Below are 16147 nucleotides of genomic sequence, written 5' to 3' on the forward strand. Positions count from 1 at the left end.
TGCTGCTCTCTCTCTCACACACACACACACACACACACACACACACACACACACACACACACACACACAGACACAGACACTCACACACACACACACACACACGCACGCACACACACACACACACACACACACACACACACACAGACACTCACGCGCGCACACGCACACGCACACGCGCACGCACGCACGCACGCACGCACACACACACACACACACACACACACACACACACACACACACAAATAATTGATGAGGATTACAGATGCTATTTTGTACTGTAATGTCAGCATTGTGTGTAGTGCCATCTCCGATCCTAGGGACGAGGGATATTGCTGTTCATATAGGGGGATTCATATACCGAGGAGTTATCTGACATGATTTAGTATGGAGCTTACTGTACACACACTTAGATACTCACAGGTATTTATTTACCTCTGAATACATGAAAAGTGGGACAACATGTAGTCACCCATCTGTCTCGTTCTATAAAGCCCGTGGGACGTTCAGAACCGAGCAGGTTTCGTATGAAAAGGTTCCTACTTGGTAATTCAGAGCAACTTCTTCATCAGAGGAGAATGAAAAACGTAAATCCCTTCAGCTGGTTTTGCATTTAAATGAGGAGTGATTCCACAACGAGGAGATACACACTTCATGTGACTACAGTGTGTGTGTGTGTGTGTGTGTGTGTGTGTGTGTGTGTGTGTGTGTGTGTGTGTGTGTGTGTGTGTGTGTGTGTGTGTGTGTGTGTGTGTGTGTGTGTGTGTGTGTGTGTGTGTGTGTGTTTGTGCGTGCTTGTGTGTGTGTGATTCCACCCCAACAGACCAGAGCTAGTGAACACAAAAAAAAAGTATGATGTGAGGACTCTTCTGAAGCTGGTTTATCAGTATGATGTGAGGACTCTTCTGAAGCTGGTTTATCAGTATGATGTGAGGACTCTTCTGAAGCTGGTTTATCAGTATGATGTGAGGACTCTTCTGAAGCTGGATTATCAGTATGATGTGAGGACTCTTCTGAAGCTGGTTTATCAGTATGATGTGAGGACTCTTCTGAAGCTGGTTTATCAGTATGATGTGAGGACTCTTCTGAAGCTGGTTTATCAGTATGATGTGAGGACTCTTCTGAAGCTGGTTTATCAGTATGATGTGAGGACTCTTCTGAAGCTGGTTTAACAGTATGAGGTGAGGACTCTTCTGAAGCTGGTTTAACAGTATGAGGTGAGGACTCTTCTGAAGCTGGTTTATCAGTATGATGTGAGGACTCCTTTCTGAAGGTGGTTTAACAGTATGAGGTGAGGACTCCTTTCTGAAGCTGGTTTAACAGTATGAGGTGAGGACTCTTTTCTGAAGCTGGTTTAACAGTATGAGGTGTGGACTCCTTTCTGAAGCTGGTTTAACAGTATGAGGTGAGGACTCCTTTCTGAAGCTGGTTTAACAGTATGAGGTGAGGACTCTTCTGAAGCTGGTTTATCAGTATGATGTGAGGACTCCTTTCTGTAGCTGGTTTAACAGTATGAGGTGAGGACTCCTTTCTGAAGCTGGTTTAACAGTATGAGGTGAGGACTCCTTTCTGAAGCTGGTTTAACAGTATGAGGTGAGGACTCCTTTCTGAAGCTGGTTTAACAGCTACCGTCCCACCTGCCCATAATTAACACAGTGTCCAAAGAAGGCCCAGAAGTATACAGAAGGATGTAGAGGTAGAGGTGGATCAGAGAATCACCAGCAGCAAGAGCAACATCATTGATGTATACAGAGTAATGAGTCGGCCCGAGGATTGAACCCTGTGGCACCCCCATAGAGACTGCCAGAGGTCCGGACAACAGGCCCTCCGATTTGAAACACTGAACTCTGTCTGAGAAGGAGTTGGTGAACCAGGTGAGGCAGTCATTTGAGAAATCAAGGCTGTTGAGTCTGCCGATAAGAATGTGATAATTGACAGCCTTGGCCAGGTCGATGAATAAGGCTGCACAGTACTGTCTTTTATTGATGGCGGTTATGAGGTCGTTTAGGACTTTGAGCTTGGCTGAGGTGCACGCATGACCAGCTCGGAAACGAGATTGCATAGCGGAGAAGGTACGGTGGGATTTGATATTTTTGTTAACTTGGCTTTCGAAAACCTTAGAAAGGCAGGGTAGGATAGATATAGGTCTGTAGCAGTTAGGGTCTAGAGTGTCTCCCTCTTTGAAGAGGGGGATGACCGCGGCAGCTTTCCAATCTTTGGGGATCTCAGACGTTATGAAAGAGAGGTAGAACAGGCTAGTAATAGGGATTGCAACAATTTCAGCGGATAATTTGAGAAAAAGAGGGTCCAGATTGTCTAGCCCAGCTGATTTGTAGGGGTCCAGATTTTGCAGCTCTTTCAGAACATCAGCTATCTGGATTTGGGTGAAGGAGAAATGGGGAAGGTTTGGGCAAGTTGCTGTGGGAGGCGCAGGGCTGTTGACCGGGGTAGGGGTAGCCAGGTGGAAAGCATGGCCAGCCGTAGAAAAATGCTTCTTGAAATTCTCAATTATCGCGGATTTAACGGTGGTGACAGTGTTTCTTAGCCTCAGTGCAGTGGGCAGCTGGGAGGAGGTGCTTTTTGGGGTTTGTGCTACAGGATGCAAATTTCTGTTTGAAAAAGCTAGCCTTTGCTTTCCCAACTGCCCCTGTATAATGTTTCCTAACTTCCCTGAAAAGTTGCATATCACGGGGGATATTCGATGCCAATGTAGTACACCACAGGATGTTTTTGTGCTGGTCAAGGGCAGTCAGGTCTGGAGTGAACCAAGGACTATATCAGTTCCTGGTTCTACATTTTTTGAATGGGGCATGTTTATTTAAGATGGTGAGGAAAGCACTTTTAAAGAATAACCAGGCATCCTCTACTGACGGAATGAGGTCAATATCCTTCCAGGATACCCCGGGCCAGGTCGATTAGAAATGCCTGCTCGCTAAAGTGTTTTAGGGAGCGTTTGACACTGATGAGGGGTGGTCGTTTGACCGCAGACCCATTACGGATGCAGGCAATGAGGCAGTGATCGCTGAGATACTGGTTGAAGACAGCAGAGGTGTATTTTGAGGGCAGGTTGGTTAGGATGATATCTATGAGGGTGCCCGTGTTTACGGATTTGGTGTTATACCTGGTTGATTCATTGATCATTTGTGTGAGATTGAAGGCATCTAGCTTAGATTGTAGGATGGCTGGGGTGTTAAGCATGTCCCAGTTTAGGTCACCTAACAGCACGAGCTCTGAAGATAGATGGGGGGCACATATGGTGTCCAGGGCACAGCTGGGGGCAGAAGGTCGTTTATAATAATCGACAACGGTGAGAGACTTGTTTCTGGAAAGGTGGATTTTTAAAAGTAGAAGCTCAAATTGTTTGAGCACAGACCTGGTCAGTATGGCAGAACTCTGCAGGCTATCTCTGCAGTAGATTGCATCTCCGCCCCCTTTTGCAGTTCTATCTTGTCGGAAAATGTTATAGTTAGGGATGGAAATGTCAGGGGTTTTGGTGGTCTTCCTAAGCCAGGATTCAGACACGGCTAGGATATCCGGGTTGGCAGAGTGTGCTAAGCCAGTGAACAAAACAAACTTAAGAAGGAGGCTTCTAATGTTAAAATGCATGAAACCAAGGCTTTTAGAAGTCAACAAATGAGAGCGCCTGGGGAATGGGAGTGGAGTTAGGCACTGCAGGGCATGGATTAACCTCTACATCACCAGAGAAACAGAGGAGAAGTGGGATAAGGGTACGGCTAAAGGCTATAAGATCTGGTCGTCTAGTACGTTCGGAACAGAGAGAAAAGGAGCAGGTTTCTGGGCACGGTACAATAGAGTCAAGGAATAATGTACAGACAAAGATATGGTAGGATGTGAATACAGTGGAGGTAAACGTATGCACTGAATGACGATGAGAGAGATTTTGTCTCTAGAGACATCATTTAAACCAGGTGAGGTCACCGCATGAGTGGGAGGGGGAACCTAAAGGGTTAACTAAGGCGTATTGTACAGGAATAGAGTCTCTACAGTGAAATAAGGCAATAATTACTAACCAAAACAGCAATGGACAAGTCATATTGACATTAGGGAGAGGCATGCGTAGCCAAGTGATCATAGGGGTCCAGTGAGTGGATCGGCGAGCCAGAGACACAGCGTTTCAGGCAGCTAGCGGACCGAGGCTATCAAGCTAGCAGAAGGGCCTTAGAGGGGAGTCGCGATGGAAGAAGTCTGTTGTAGACCCCTCGTGCTGTTACGTTGGCAGACCAGTCGTCATGGATCAGCAGGGCTCCGTGTGGTAAAAGGGTCCAGGCCAATTGGCAAAATAGGTTTTGTGGCCAAAGAATTTGTCCTGCGGGGCTTTTATTTATTTAACTAGGCAAGTCAGTTAAGAACAAATTCTTATTTTCAATGACGGCCTAGGAACAGTGGGTTAACTGCCTTGTTCAGGGTCAGAACGACAGACTTTTACCTTGTCAGCTTGGGGATTTGAACTTGCAACCTTCCAGTTACTAGTCCAACGCTCTAAACACTAGGCTACCCTGCCGCTAACAGTCCGATATACTCTAGGCAGCTAGCGGCCCGCGGCTATCAGGCTAACAGATGGGCATTCAGGGGACGTCACGACGGAGGAGCCAGCTGAAAAAAAACCCTCAGGCGAATTATGTCGGTAGTCCAGTCGTGATGGGTGCAGGCCGATTGGCAAAATAGGTATTGTAGCCCAAGGAGTGGCTGATGGACCTCTTCGGCTAGCTGGGAGATGGGCCTAGCAAAGGCTAGCTCCAGGCTAATTGGTTCTTGCTGCGGGACAGAGACGTTAGCCAGGAGTAGCCACTCAGATAGCAGCTAGCTAGCTGCGTTGATCCAGGTGAAGAGGTTCAGAGCTTGAGGTAGGAATCCGGAGATATGGAGAAAAATAAGTCAGATTTGCTCTGGTTTGAGTCGCACTGTGCGGACTGGCGAGAGTTGTCCGGGCTAAAGGTAGCTGATGACCACTAGCAGTGGCTAGCTGACTAGTAGCTAGTTAGCTGGCTAGCTTCTGTTGGGGGTTCTGGTTCAAAAGTAAAGAAAATAGCAGATCCATTCCACATTGAGTGAGGCAGATTTCAGGAGAGTATATTGAAGTTGAGGTTAGGAAAATATAAAAAAATACCTAGCATGACTAGACCAGGAAAAAATGTTCATCAGCACCATACACACACACACACACACACACACACACACACACACACACACACACACACACACACACACACACACACACACACACACACACACACACACACACACACACACACACACACACACACACACACACACACACACATCTGAGTTAGCTACAGCTGCGCTAAATCAATCATGCAAAACTGAATGGAATGGAATAGGGGTCTAGGTGGACTTCCCATAAGACCTGAGATTCAAAGTTGACACCATTTCAAATGCTTTATATGTGGTCGATTAAGCTTGCCTGGTGCAATGGAACCAATAGAATAGCTGCACATCTGCAAACCCAGCCCACATGGCACCCCAGGCAGGCTAGAGTAAATCCCCAAAGTGTTTTAAAGATGTCTGCTTCTCAGAGGCTGTTACCTTTAGGGAGCCAGTCCTCTCTATTAGAGGCTGTTACCTTCAGGGAGCCAGTCCTCTCTATTAGAGGCTGTTACCTTCAGGGAGCCAGTCCTCTCTATTAGAGGCTGTTACCTTCAGGGAGCCAGTCCTCTCTATTAGAGGCTGTTACCTTCAGGGAGCCAGTCCTCTCTATTAGAGGCTGTTACCTTCAGGGAGCCAGTCCTCTCTATTAGAGGCTGTTACCTTCAGGGAGCCAGTCCTCTCTATTAGAGGCTGTTACCTTCAGGGAGCCAGTCCTCTCTATCAGAGGCTGTTACCTTCAGGGAGCCAGTCCTCTCTATTAGAGGATGTTACCTTCAGGGAGCCAGTCCTCTCTATTAGAGGCTGTTACCTTCAGGGAGCCAGTCCTCTCTATTAGAGGCTGTTACCTTCAGGGAGCCAGTCCTCTCTATTAGAGGCTGTTACCTTCAGGGAGCCAGTCCTCTCTATTAGAGGCTGTTACCTTCAGGGAGCCAGTCCTCTCTATTAGAGGCTGTTACCTTCAGGGAGCCAGTCCTCTCTATTAGAGGCTGTTACCTTCAGGGAGCCAGTCCTCTCTATTAGAGGCTGTTACCTTCAGGGAGCCAGTCCTCTCTATTAGAGGAGGTTACCTTCAGGGAGCCAGTCCTCTCTATTAGAGGCTGTTACCTTCAGGGAGCCAGTCCTCTCTATTAGAGGATGTTACCTTCAGGGAGCCAGTCCTCTCTATTAGAGGCTGTTACCTTCAGGGAGCCAGTCCTCTCTATTAGAGGCTGTTACCTTCAGGGAGCCAGTCCTCTCTATCAGAGGCTGTTACCTTCAGGGAGCCAGTCCTCTCTATCAGAGGCTGTTACCTTCAGGGAGCCAGTCTTCTCTATTAGAGGCTGTTACCTTCAGGGAGCCAGTCCTCTCTATTAGAGGAGGTTACCTTCAGGGAGCCAGTCCTCTCTATCAGAGGCTGTTACCTTCAGGGAGCCAGTCCTCTCTATTAGAGGCTGTTACCTTCAGGGAGCCAGTCCTCTCTATTAGAGACTGTTACCTTCAGGGAGCCAGTCCTCTCTATCAGAGGCTGTTACCTTCAGGGAGCCAGTCCTCTCTATCAGAGGCTGTTACCTTCAGGGAGCCAGTCCTCTCTATTAGAGGCTGTTACCTTCAGGGAGCCAGTCCTCTCTATTAGAGGCTGTTACCTTCAGGGAGCCAGTCCTCTCTATTAGAGGCTGTTACCTTCAGGGAGCCAGTCCTCTCTATTAGAGGCTGTTACCTTCAGGGAGCCAGTCCTCTCTATTAGAGGAGGTTACCTTCAGGGAGCCAGTCCTCTCTATCAGAGGCTGTTACCTTCAGGGAGCCAGTCCTCTCTATTAGAGGCTGTTACCTTCAGGGAGCCAGTCCTCTCTGTGCTCTGTCTGCCCGCCTGCTGGGAGCTCTTAGAAGAGCAAGTGCATCATTAAAGTCTATTAAAGTGTAGATGTTCGTTCTTTATCCTGGCTGTAATTAAGCTATAATGCCAGAGGAGGTGTGGTATATGGCCAATGCGTATCCTGTACATACCACTATAGTATACCATGAGTATCCTGTACATACCACTATAGTATACCATGCGTATCCTGTACATACCACTAGAGTATACCATGAGTATCCTGTACATACCACTATAGTATACCATGCGTATCCTGTACATACCACTATAGTATACCATGCGTATCCTGTACATACCACTACAGTATACCATGCATATCCTGTACATACCACTAGAGTATACCATGAGTATCCTGTACATACCACTATAGTATACCATGCGTATCCTGTACATACCACTATAGTATACCATGCGTATCCTGTACATACCACTACAGTATACCATGCATATCCTGTACATACCACTACAGTATACCATGCGTATCCTGTACATACCACTACAGTATACCATGCGTATCCTGTACATACCACTACAGTATACCATGCGTATCCTGTACATACCACTACAGTATACCATGCGTATCCTGTACATACCACTACAGTATACCATGCGTATCCTGTACATACCACTACAGTATACCATGCATATCCTGTACATACCACTACAGTATACCATGCGTATCCTGTACATACCACTACAGTATACCATGTGTATCCTGTACATACCACTACAGTATACCATGTGTATCCTGTACATACCACTACAGTATACCATGTGTATCCTGTACATACCACTACAGTATACCATGCGTATCCTGTACATACCACTACAGTATACCATGCGTATCCTGTACATACCACTACAGTATACCATGCGAATCCTGTACATACCACTACAGTATACCATGCGTATCCTGTACATACCACTACAGTATACCATGCGTATCCTGTACATACCACTACAGTATACCATGCGTATCCTGTACATACCACTACAGTATACCATGCGTATCCTGTACATACCACTACAGTATACCATGCGTATCCTGTACATACCACTACAGTATACCATGTGTATCCTGTACATACCACTACAGTATACCATGCGTATCCTGTACATACCACTACAGTATACCATGCGTATCCTGTACATACCACTACATTATACCATGCATATTCTGTACATACCACTACAGTATACCATGCGTATCCTGTACATACCACTACAGTATACCATGCGTATCCTGTACATACCACTACAGTATACCATGCGTATCCTGTACATACCACTACAGTATACCATGCGTATCCTGTACATACCACTACAGTATACATGCGTATCCTGTACATACCACTACAGTATACCATGCGTATCCTGTACATACCACTACAGTATACCATGCGTATCCTGTACATACCACTACAGTATACCATGCGAATCCTGTACATACCACTACAGTATACCATGAGTATCCTGTACATACCACTACAGTATACCATGAGTATCCTGTACATACCACTACAGTATACCATGCATATCCTGTACATACCATTACAGTATACCATGCGTATCCTGTACATACCACTACAGTATACCATGCGTATCCTGTACATACCACTACAGTATACCATGCGTATCCTGTACATACCACTACAGTATACCATGCGTATCCTGTACATACCACTACAGTATACCATGCGTATCCTGTACATACCACTACAGTATACCATGCGTATCCTGTACATACCACTACAGTATACCATGCGTATCCTGTACATACCACTACATTATACCATGCGTATTCTGTACATACCACTACAGTATACCATGCGTATCCTGTACATACCACTACAGTATACCATGCGTATCCTGTACATACCACTACAGTATACCATGCGTATCCTGTACATACCACTACAGTATACCATGCGTATCCTGTACATACCACTACAGTATACCATGCGTATCCTATACATACCACTACAGTATACCATGCGTATCCTGTACATACCACTACAGTATACCATGCATATCCTGTACATACCACTACAGTATACCATGCATATCCTGTACATACCACTACAGTATACCATGCATATCCTGTACATACCATTACAGTATACCATGTGTATCCTGTACATACCACTACAGTATACCATGCGTATCCTGTACATACCACTACAGTATACCATGAGTATCCTGTACATACCACTACAGTATACCATGCGTATCCTGTACATACCACTACAGTATACCATGAGTATCCTGTACATACCACTACAGTATACCATGAGTATCCTGTACATACCACTACAGTATACCATGAGTATCCTGTACATACCACTACAGTATACCATGAGTATCCTGTACATACCACTACAGTATACCATGCGTATCCTGTACATACCACTACAGTATACCATGCGTATCCTGTACATACCACTACAGTATACCATGCGTATCCTGTACATACCACTACAGTATACCATGCGTATCCTGTACATACCACTACATTATACCATGCGTATTCTGTACATACCACTACAGTATACCATGCGTATCCTGTACATACCACTACAGTATACCATGCGTATCCTGTACATACCACTACAGTATACCATGCGTATCCTGTACATACCACTACAGTATACCATGCGTATCCTGTACATACCACTACAGTATACCATGCGTATCCTATACATACCACTACAGTATACCATGCGTATCCTGTACATACCACTACAGTATACCATGCATATCCTGTACATACCACTACAGTATACCATGCATATCCTGTACATACCACTACAGTATACCATGCATATCCTGTACATACCATTACAGTATACCATGTGTATCCTGTACATACCACTACAGTATACCATGCGTATCCTGTACATACCACTACAGTATACCATGAGTATCCTGTACATACCACTACAGTATACCATGCGTATCCTGTACATACCACTACAGTATACCATGAGTATCCTGTACATACCACTACAGTATACCATGAGTATCCTGTACATACCACTACAGTATACCATGAGTATCCTGTACATACCACTACAGTATACCATGAGTATCCTGTACATACCACTACAGTATACCATGCATATCCTGTACATACCATTACAGTATACCATGCGTATCCTGTACATACCACTACAGTATACCATGCGTATCCTGTACATACCACTACAGTATACCATGCGTATCCTGTACATACCACTACAGTATACCATGCGTATCCTGTACATACCACTACAGTATACCATGCGTATCCTGTACATACCACTACAGTATACCATGCGTATCCTGTACATACCACTACAGTATACCATGCGTATCCTGTACATACCACTACATTATACCATGCGTATTCTGTACATACCACTACAGTATACCATGCGTATCCTGTACATACCACTACAGTATACCATGCGTATCCTGTACATACCACTACAGTATACCATGCGTATCCTGTACATACCACTACAGTATACCATGCGTATCCTGTACATACCACTAATACAACTACAGACTATTTCATCTTAATAATGGAACTTCTTGTTGGTTAGAAACAAGAGAGGACTGGAGATAATGATAACGTCTGTAGACAGACCGAGAGAGAGCGAGAGAGAGAGAGAGAGAGAGAGAGAGAGAGAGAGAGAGAGAGAGAGAGAGAGAGAGAGAGAGAGAGAGAGAGAGACAGAGAGAGAGACAGAGAGAGAGAGAGAGAGAGAGAGAGAGAGAGAGAGAGACAGAGAGAAAGAGAGGAGAGGAGGAGATAGAGAGGCAGGGAGAGAGAGACAGAGAGAAGCAGGGAGAGAGAGAGAGAGAGAGAGAGAGAGAGAGAGAGAGAGAGAGAGAGAGAGACAGAGAAGAGAGAGAGAGAGAGAGAGAGAGGCAGGGAGAGAGAGACAGAGAGAAGCAGGGAGAGAGAGAGAGAGAGAGAGGAGAGAGAGACAGAGAGAGAGAGAGAGAGAGAGAGAGAGAGAGAGAGAGAGAGAGAGAGAGACAGAGAGAGAGAGAGAGAGAGAGAGAGAGAGAGAGAGAGAGAGAGAGAGAGAGAGAGAGAGAGAGAGAGAGAGAGAGATAGAGAGGCAGGGAGAGAGAGACAGAGAGAAGCAGGGAGAGAGAGAGAGAGAGAGAGAGAGAGAGAGAGAGAGAGAGAGAGAGAGAGAGACAGAGAGACAGAGAGACAGAGAGACAGAGAGACAGAGAGACAGAGAAGCAGGGAGAGAGAGAGAGAGAGAGACAGAGAGACAGAGAAAAGAGAGAGAGAGAGATAGAGAGGCAGGGAGAGAGAGACAGAAGAAAGGAAAAAAGGCCCCAAGGGAGAGAGAGAGAGACAGAGAGACCAGAGAGGCAGAGAGGCAGGGAGAAGAGAGAGAGACCGAGAGACAGAGAGGCAGAGAGGCAGAGAGGCTAAGGGAGACAGAGAGAGAACCGGCATCATGGCAAGTACTTTTGGGGGGACAGAGCCGAGGCTAATTTTAGCTCAGGCTGGAAGAGTTTGAAAAGCCTCATCTATATATATATATATAGGAGAGAGAGATTCTCCTTGAGGCAGAATGTGAAGAGGTGTTTAAGTCCTAGCAGCTGTGTTGTACTGTGCCAGAGAGAGTAGAGTTCAGATCCCTGTTGCTGAACTGTCTACAGTTCCTGTGATGCATGGAGAATCCCGGTGCGGTCTAGCTAAAATGTATATGCTGGCTCGTTTTATGGACTCCTCAGCATTTGACACTAGCTGAGACAGAAATCGCAGGTGTTGTACAAGGAATAAAATCTGCATGCGTGACTAAAACACACAACACATTCGCCTTGTTTACTAAGATAATGTGATGATCTATGTTAATGCAGCAGGCAGTGTTGTGGGAGTCAAGCTGTGAGAACACAGGATACATCCCAAATTGTACCCTGATCCCTATGTAGTGCACTACTTTTTTTTTTTACCAGGACCCAGGTCTAAATAAGTGCACTATGTTGGTAATAAGAGTGCCATTTGGGAGGCTAAGTAGCTGAGAATGGGGATGTAGTTCTGTTTGTTGTCTTGACTCCTCCTCCGTGGTTTGGTATTAACTTAAATGTCTAGAATTAAGAATGATAAACCTGCACACGGTATACAGGGCCGGCTATAGCCTTTTGGGGGGCCCCAAGCGGGATATATGGCTGGAGGGGCCCCCCACGTCTTCTCAGTGGTTTGGTGTTAACTTAAATGATGTCCAGAAATAATTTGGATAAACCTGCACATGGTATACAGGGCCGGCTCTGGCCTTTTGGGGTCACTAAGTCCTCTCCTCTCCTCTCCTCTCCTCTCCTCTCCTCTCCTCTCCTCTCCTCTCCTCTCCTCTCCTCTCCTCTCTCCTCTCCTCTCCTCTCCTCTCCTCTCCTCTCCTCTCCTCTCCTCTCCTCTCCTCTCCTCTCCTCTCCTCTCCTCTTCTCTTCTCTCCTCTCCTCTCCTCTCCTCTCCTCTCCTCTCCTCTCCTCTCCTCTCCTCTCCTCTCCTCTCCTCTCCTCTCCTCTCCCCCACCTCACGGCAAAACATTTTAGTAGTCCCCCTTTTGATGGCTGAAAGAAACATTTAAGTTTTAAAGTTCATTTTCTGCAATTCTACTCATTCTGCCATGGGGGCGGCGATAACGTTCTGCAGTTTTTAAAGCTAATTCCAGCAATTCTACATATTCTGTAATGAATTATGCCACGTTAATAGGATATCTTAGTGAGAACGACTGACAGAATCAATGTGTGCCTCCCGGAGTGCCTGTTGGTTTACAGCCATGATTAATCCAAGTTAGGCAGCTGGCTAGACTAACTACCAATCTAAACATCGTCAGCTGACATGTTAATTGATTGACTGTCATAACAAGACAGAAACTGCTGATGCGACACATTTAAAAATAGCTTCTGGTGTATATTATTATTATTGTTGTTGTTTTTTTCGGGGGTGGGGGGGAGGGGGGGGGGGTGCTAAACCGGCCAGGGTTGCTTACAGAACGCCTGGATCTGGCCCTGAAGATATAAAGTACTTCTCTCATGCTTTGGACCCACAGCACCTCCTGTCTGTCAGTAGACATGCGGGTGGACGGGTGCATGAATAAAGTACAACACCATCTGATGTGTCAGACTGTCTTTTAGGCCCAGCACCCTGTGGAGAAATGTGCACATCAGCATTTCACTGACACACTCTTCAAATCAGCTCGATGAGGATGCCCTTCTCTGATGATGTACACCTCTCTCTCTCCCCTCTCCTCTCTCTCTCTCTATCCCCCTCCCCTCCCCTCCCCTCACCTCCCCTCCCCACCTCTCTCTCTCCTCTCTCTCCATCTCTCTCTCATCTCTCTCTCTCTCTCTCTCTCTCTCCCTCCCTCTCTCTCTCCTCTCCCTCCCCTCCACCTCCCCCCCTCTCTCATTCCTCTCCTCCCTCTCTCCTCTCCTCTCTCTCTCCTCCTCTCTCTCTCCTCTCCCTCTCCCCCTCTCTGTCCTCTCCTCTCCTCCCTCTCCTCTCTCTTCCCCTCCCCCCTCCCCTCTCCTCTCCTCTCCTCCCCTCACATACCCTCCCCTCCCACACCCTCCTCCCTCCCCCTCCCATACCCTCTCTCTCTCGCCTCCCCTGCCCTCCACAGAACCTTCCCTACGGTGTTAGAGGATGTTACCTATCTCTTTCTCTGCAGGTCGAGATACCTGCCCAGGAACTCTCTAGTCTTACATATTTTATATGGTATATGCACCTCTTCCATTTATCTATCTGCAGGGTGGGCTACCTGCCCCAGAACACTCTTCTCTTCCCTGATGTTGTGTCGTACATAAGAACAGCCCGTAGCCGTTGTATATTGGCCATATACCACACCCCCTCGGGCCTTATTGCTTAATGAACCTACTCTCTCTCCTCTCCTGCCAGGGCTGGCTACCTGCCCCAGAACGTGCCCCTCCAGATCATCTGCTACCTGCCCCAGGAGAGAGAGTTCCTCCCCTGGCACGCTGCCAGCCGCTCCCTCTACCAGCTGGACAAGCTGCTGGACCGCACAGAGGACTACAGTCTCTTCAGTGTAGGTTATAACCTCTGACCTCTAACCCTGACTCTGACCCTAATCAAGCTGCTGGACCGCACAGAGGACTACAGCGTCTTCAGTGCAGGTTATAACCACTGACCCCTGACCCTGACCCTAATAAAGCTGCTGGACCGCACAGAGGACTACAGCCTCTTCAGTGTAGGTTATAATCTCTGACCTCTAACCCTGAGAGGGAGAGTGTCAGGGAGGGACAGTGTCAGGGAGGGAGAGTGTCAGGGAGGGAGAGTGTCAGGAAGGGAGAGTGTCAGGGAGGGAGGGAGAGTGTCAGGAAGGCAGAGTGTCAGGGAGGGAGAGTGTCAGGGAGGGAGAGTGTCAGGGAGGGAGAGTGTCAGGAAGGGAGAGTGTCAGGGTGGGAGAGTGTCAGAGAGGGGAGAGTGTCAGGAAGGGAGAGTGTCAGGGAGGGAGAGTGTCAGGGAGGGAGAGTGTCAGGGAGGGAGAGTGTCAGGGAGGGAGAGTGTCAGGGAGGGAGAGTGTCAGGGAGGGAGAGTGTCAGGGAAGGGAGAGTGTCAGGGAGGGAGAGTGTCATGAAGGGAGAGTGTCAGGGAGGGAGAGTGTCAGGGAGAGTGTCAGGAAGGCAGAGTGTCAGGGAGGGAGAGTGTCAGAGAGGGAGAGTGTCAGGAAGGGAGAGTGTCAGGGAGGGAGAGTGTCAGGGAGGGAGAGTGTCAGGGAGGGAGAGTGTCAGGGAGGGAGAGTGTCAGGGAGGGAGAGTGTCAGGGAGGGAGAGTGTCAGGAGGAGAGTGTCAGGAGGAGAGTGTCAGGGAGGGAGAGTGTCAGGAAGGGAGAGTGTCAGGGAGGGAGTGTGTCAGGGGGGTCAGGGAGTAGTGTCAGGAAGGCAGAGTGTCAGGGAGGGAGAGTGTCAGAGCTGTTCTCCCACTCCTCTGGGACAGGTGTTAATTTGTTTACAGTGTCTGTCCAAGCAGATGTTGTAGAGAATAATGGAGGACAGAAACAGCTGCAGGAGATTATTTATGTCATGGCGATTTGGCCTTCTCTTGGCAGACCACCAAGGCCTCTGCTGAGTGCAAAAAGAGAGAGAGAGAGTGAGAGAGAGAGTGAGAGAGTGAGAGAGAGAGAGAGAGGAGAGAGAGAGAGAGAGAGAGAGAGGACAGACAGACAGACAGACAGACAGACAGACAGACAGACAGACAGACAGACAGACAGACAGACAGACAGACAGACAGACAGACAGACAGACAGACAGAGAGCGAGCGAGAGAGCCCACACACTAGTCTGTGGAGGAGTGTTCAGTGTTCACCACTCCGCAGGGTGGCGTTAACCCTCAGTGTTGGCAGTGAATGGTTCTATACAGAGATACACCCAACGTCCCAAATTGCACCCTATTTAGTGCACCACTTTTGACCAGAGTCCTAGTGGGTGCTAGTGCACTATAAAGGGCACAGCCCCAGAGAGGTGGTTTACATGGAGAACAACAAAAACATGAAGGCTGTCACCTCCCACTAGGATGAGGAAGGAAGATAGTCCTCTTCAGTTAGTAGGACAGCTGTGTGTGTGTGTGTGTGTGTATGTGTGTGTGTGTGTGTGTGTGTGTGTGTGTGCGTGCGTGTGTGTGTGTGACGTCGAGGCTGGTCCCTAATGTTAATCATGATTTGGTTTCAATGAGGGACCGTGAAGGAGAGGCGCTACGCTAAATTTGCCTTGGCATCACCTGCTGTGTGGTTTGGAGAGCCAACACAATCATAACATGTGTCCCAAAATGGCATCCCTTATTCCCTTTATAGTGCACTTCTGTTGGCCAGGGTCCAAAAGGCTCTGGTGGAAAGTAGTGCACTTTCTAGGTAATGGGGTGTAATCTGGGACACATCCATAACCCTACACAGCTCCTAGCCATCTGGGACACATCCATAACCCTACACAGCTACTAGCCATCTGGGACACATCCATAACCCTACACAGCTCCTAGCCATCTGGAATACATCCATAACCCTACACAGCTCCTAGCCATCTGGGACACTTCCATAACCCTCCTGTCCTAGCCATCTGGGACACATCCATAACCCTACACAGCTCCTAGCCATCTGGGACACATCCATAATCCTACACAGCTCCTAGCCATCTGGAATACATCCATAAC

The 16147-nt window shown here is 47.5% G+C and overlaps 1 protein-coding gene across 1 annotated transcript in view; it reads left to right on the plus strand.

The window, feature by feature from the left end:
• Positions 1 to 16147, plus strand: part of LOC116360588 (thyrotropin-releasing hormone-degrading ectoenzyme) — a gene marked incomplete in the record, with an annotated part of 436874 nt that overhangs the window by 382961 nt on the left and 37766 nt on the right. The window contains 1 exon segment of the mRNA XM_031815459.1: positions 13884 to 14031. Within this exon segment, the coding sequence (XP_031671319.1) occupies positions 13884 to 14031 (148 nt within the window).

This window comes from Oncorhynchus kisutch, unplaced genomic scaffold, assembly GCF_002021735.2.
Source record: "Oncorhynchus kisutch isolate 150728-3 unplaced genomic scaffold, Okis_V2 Okis09a-Okis19a_hom, whole genome shotgun sequence".
NCBI classification, from domain to species: domain Eukaryota; kingdom Metazoa; phylum Chordata; class Actinopteri; order Salmoniformes; family Salmonidae; genus Oncorhynchus; species Oncorhynchus kisutch.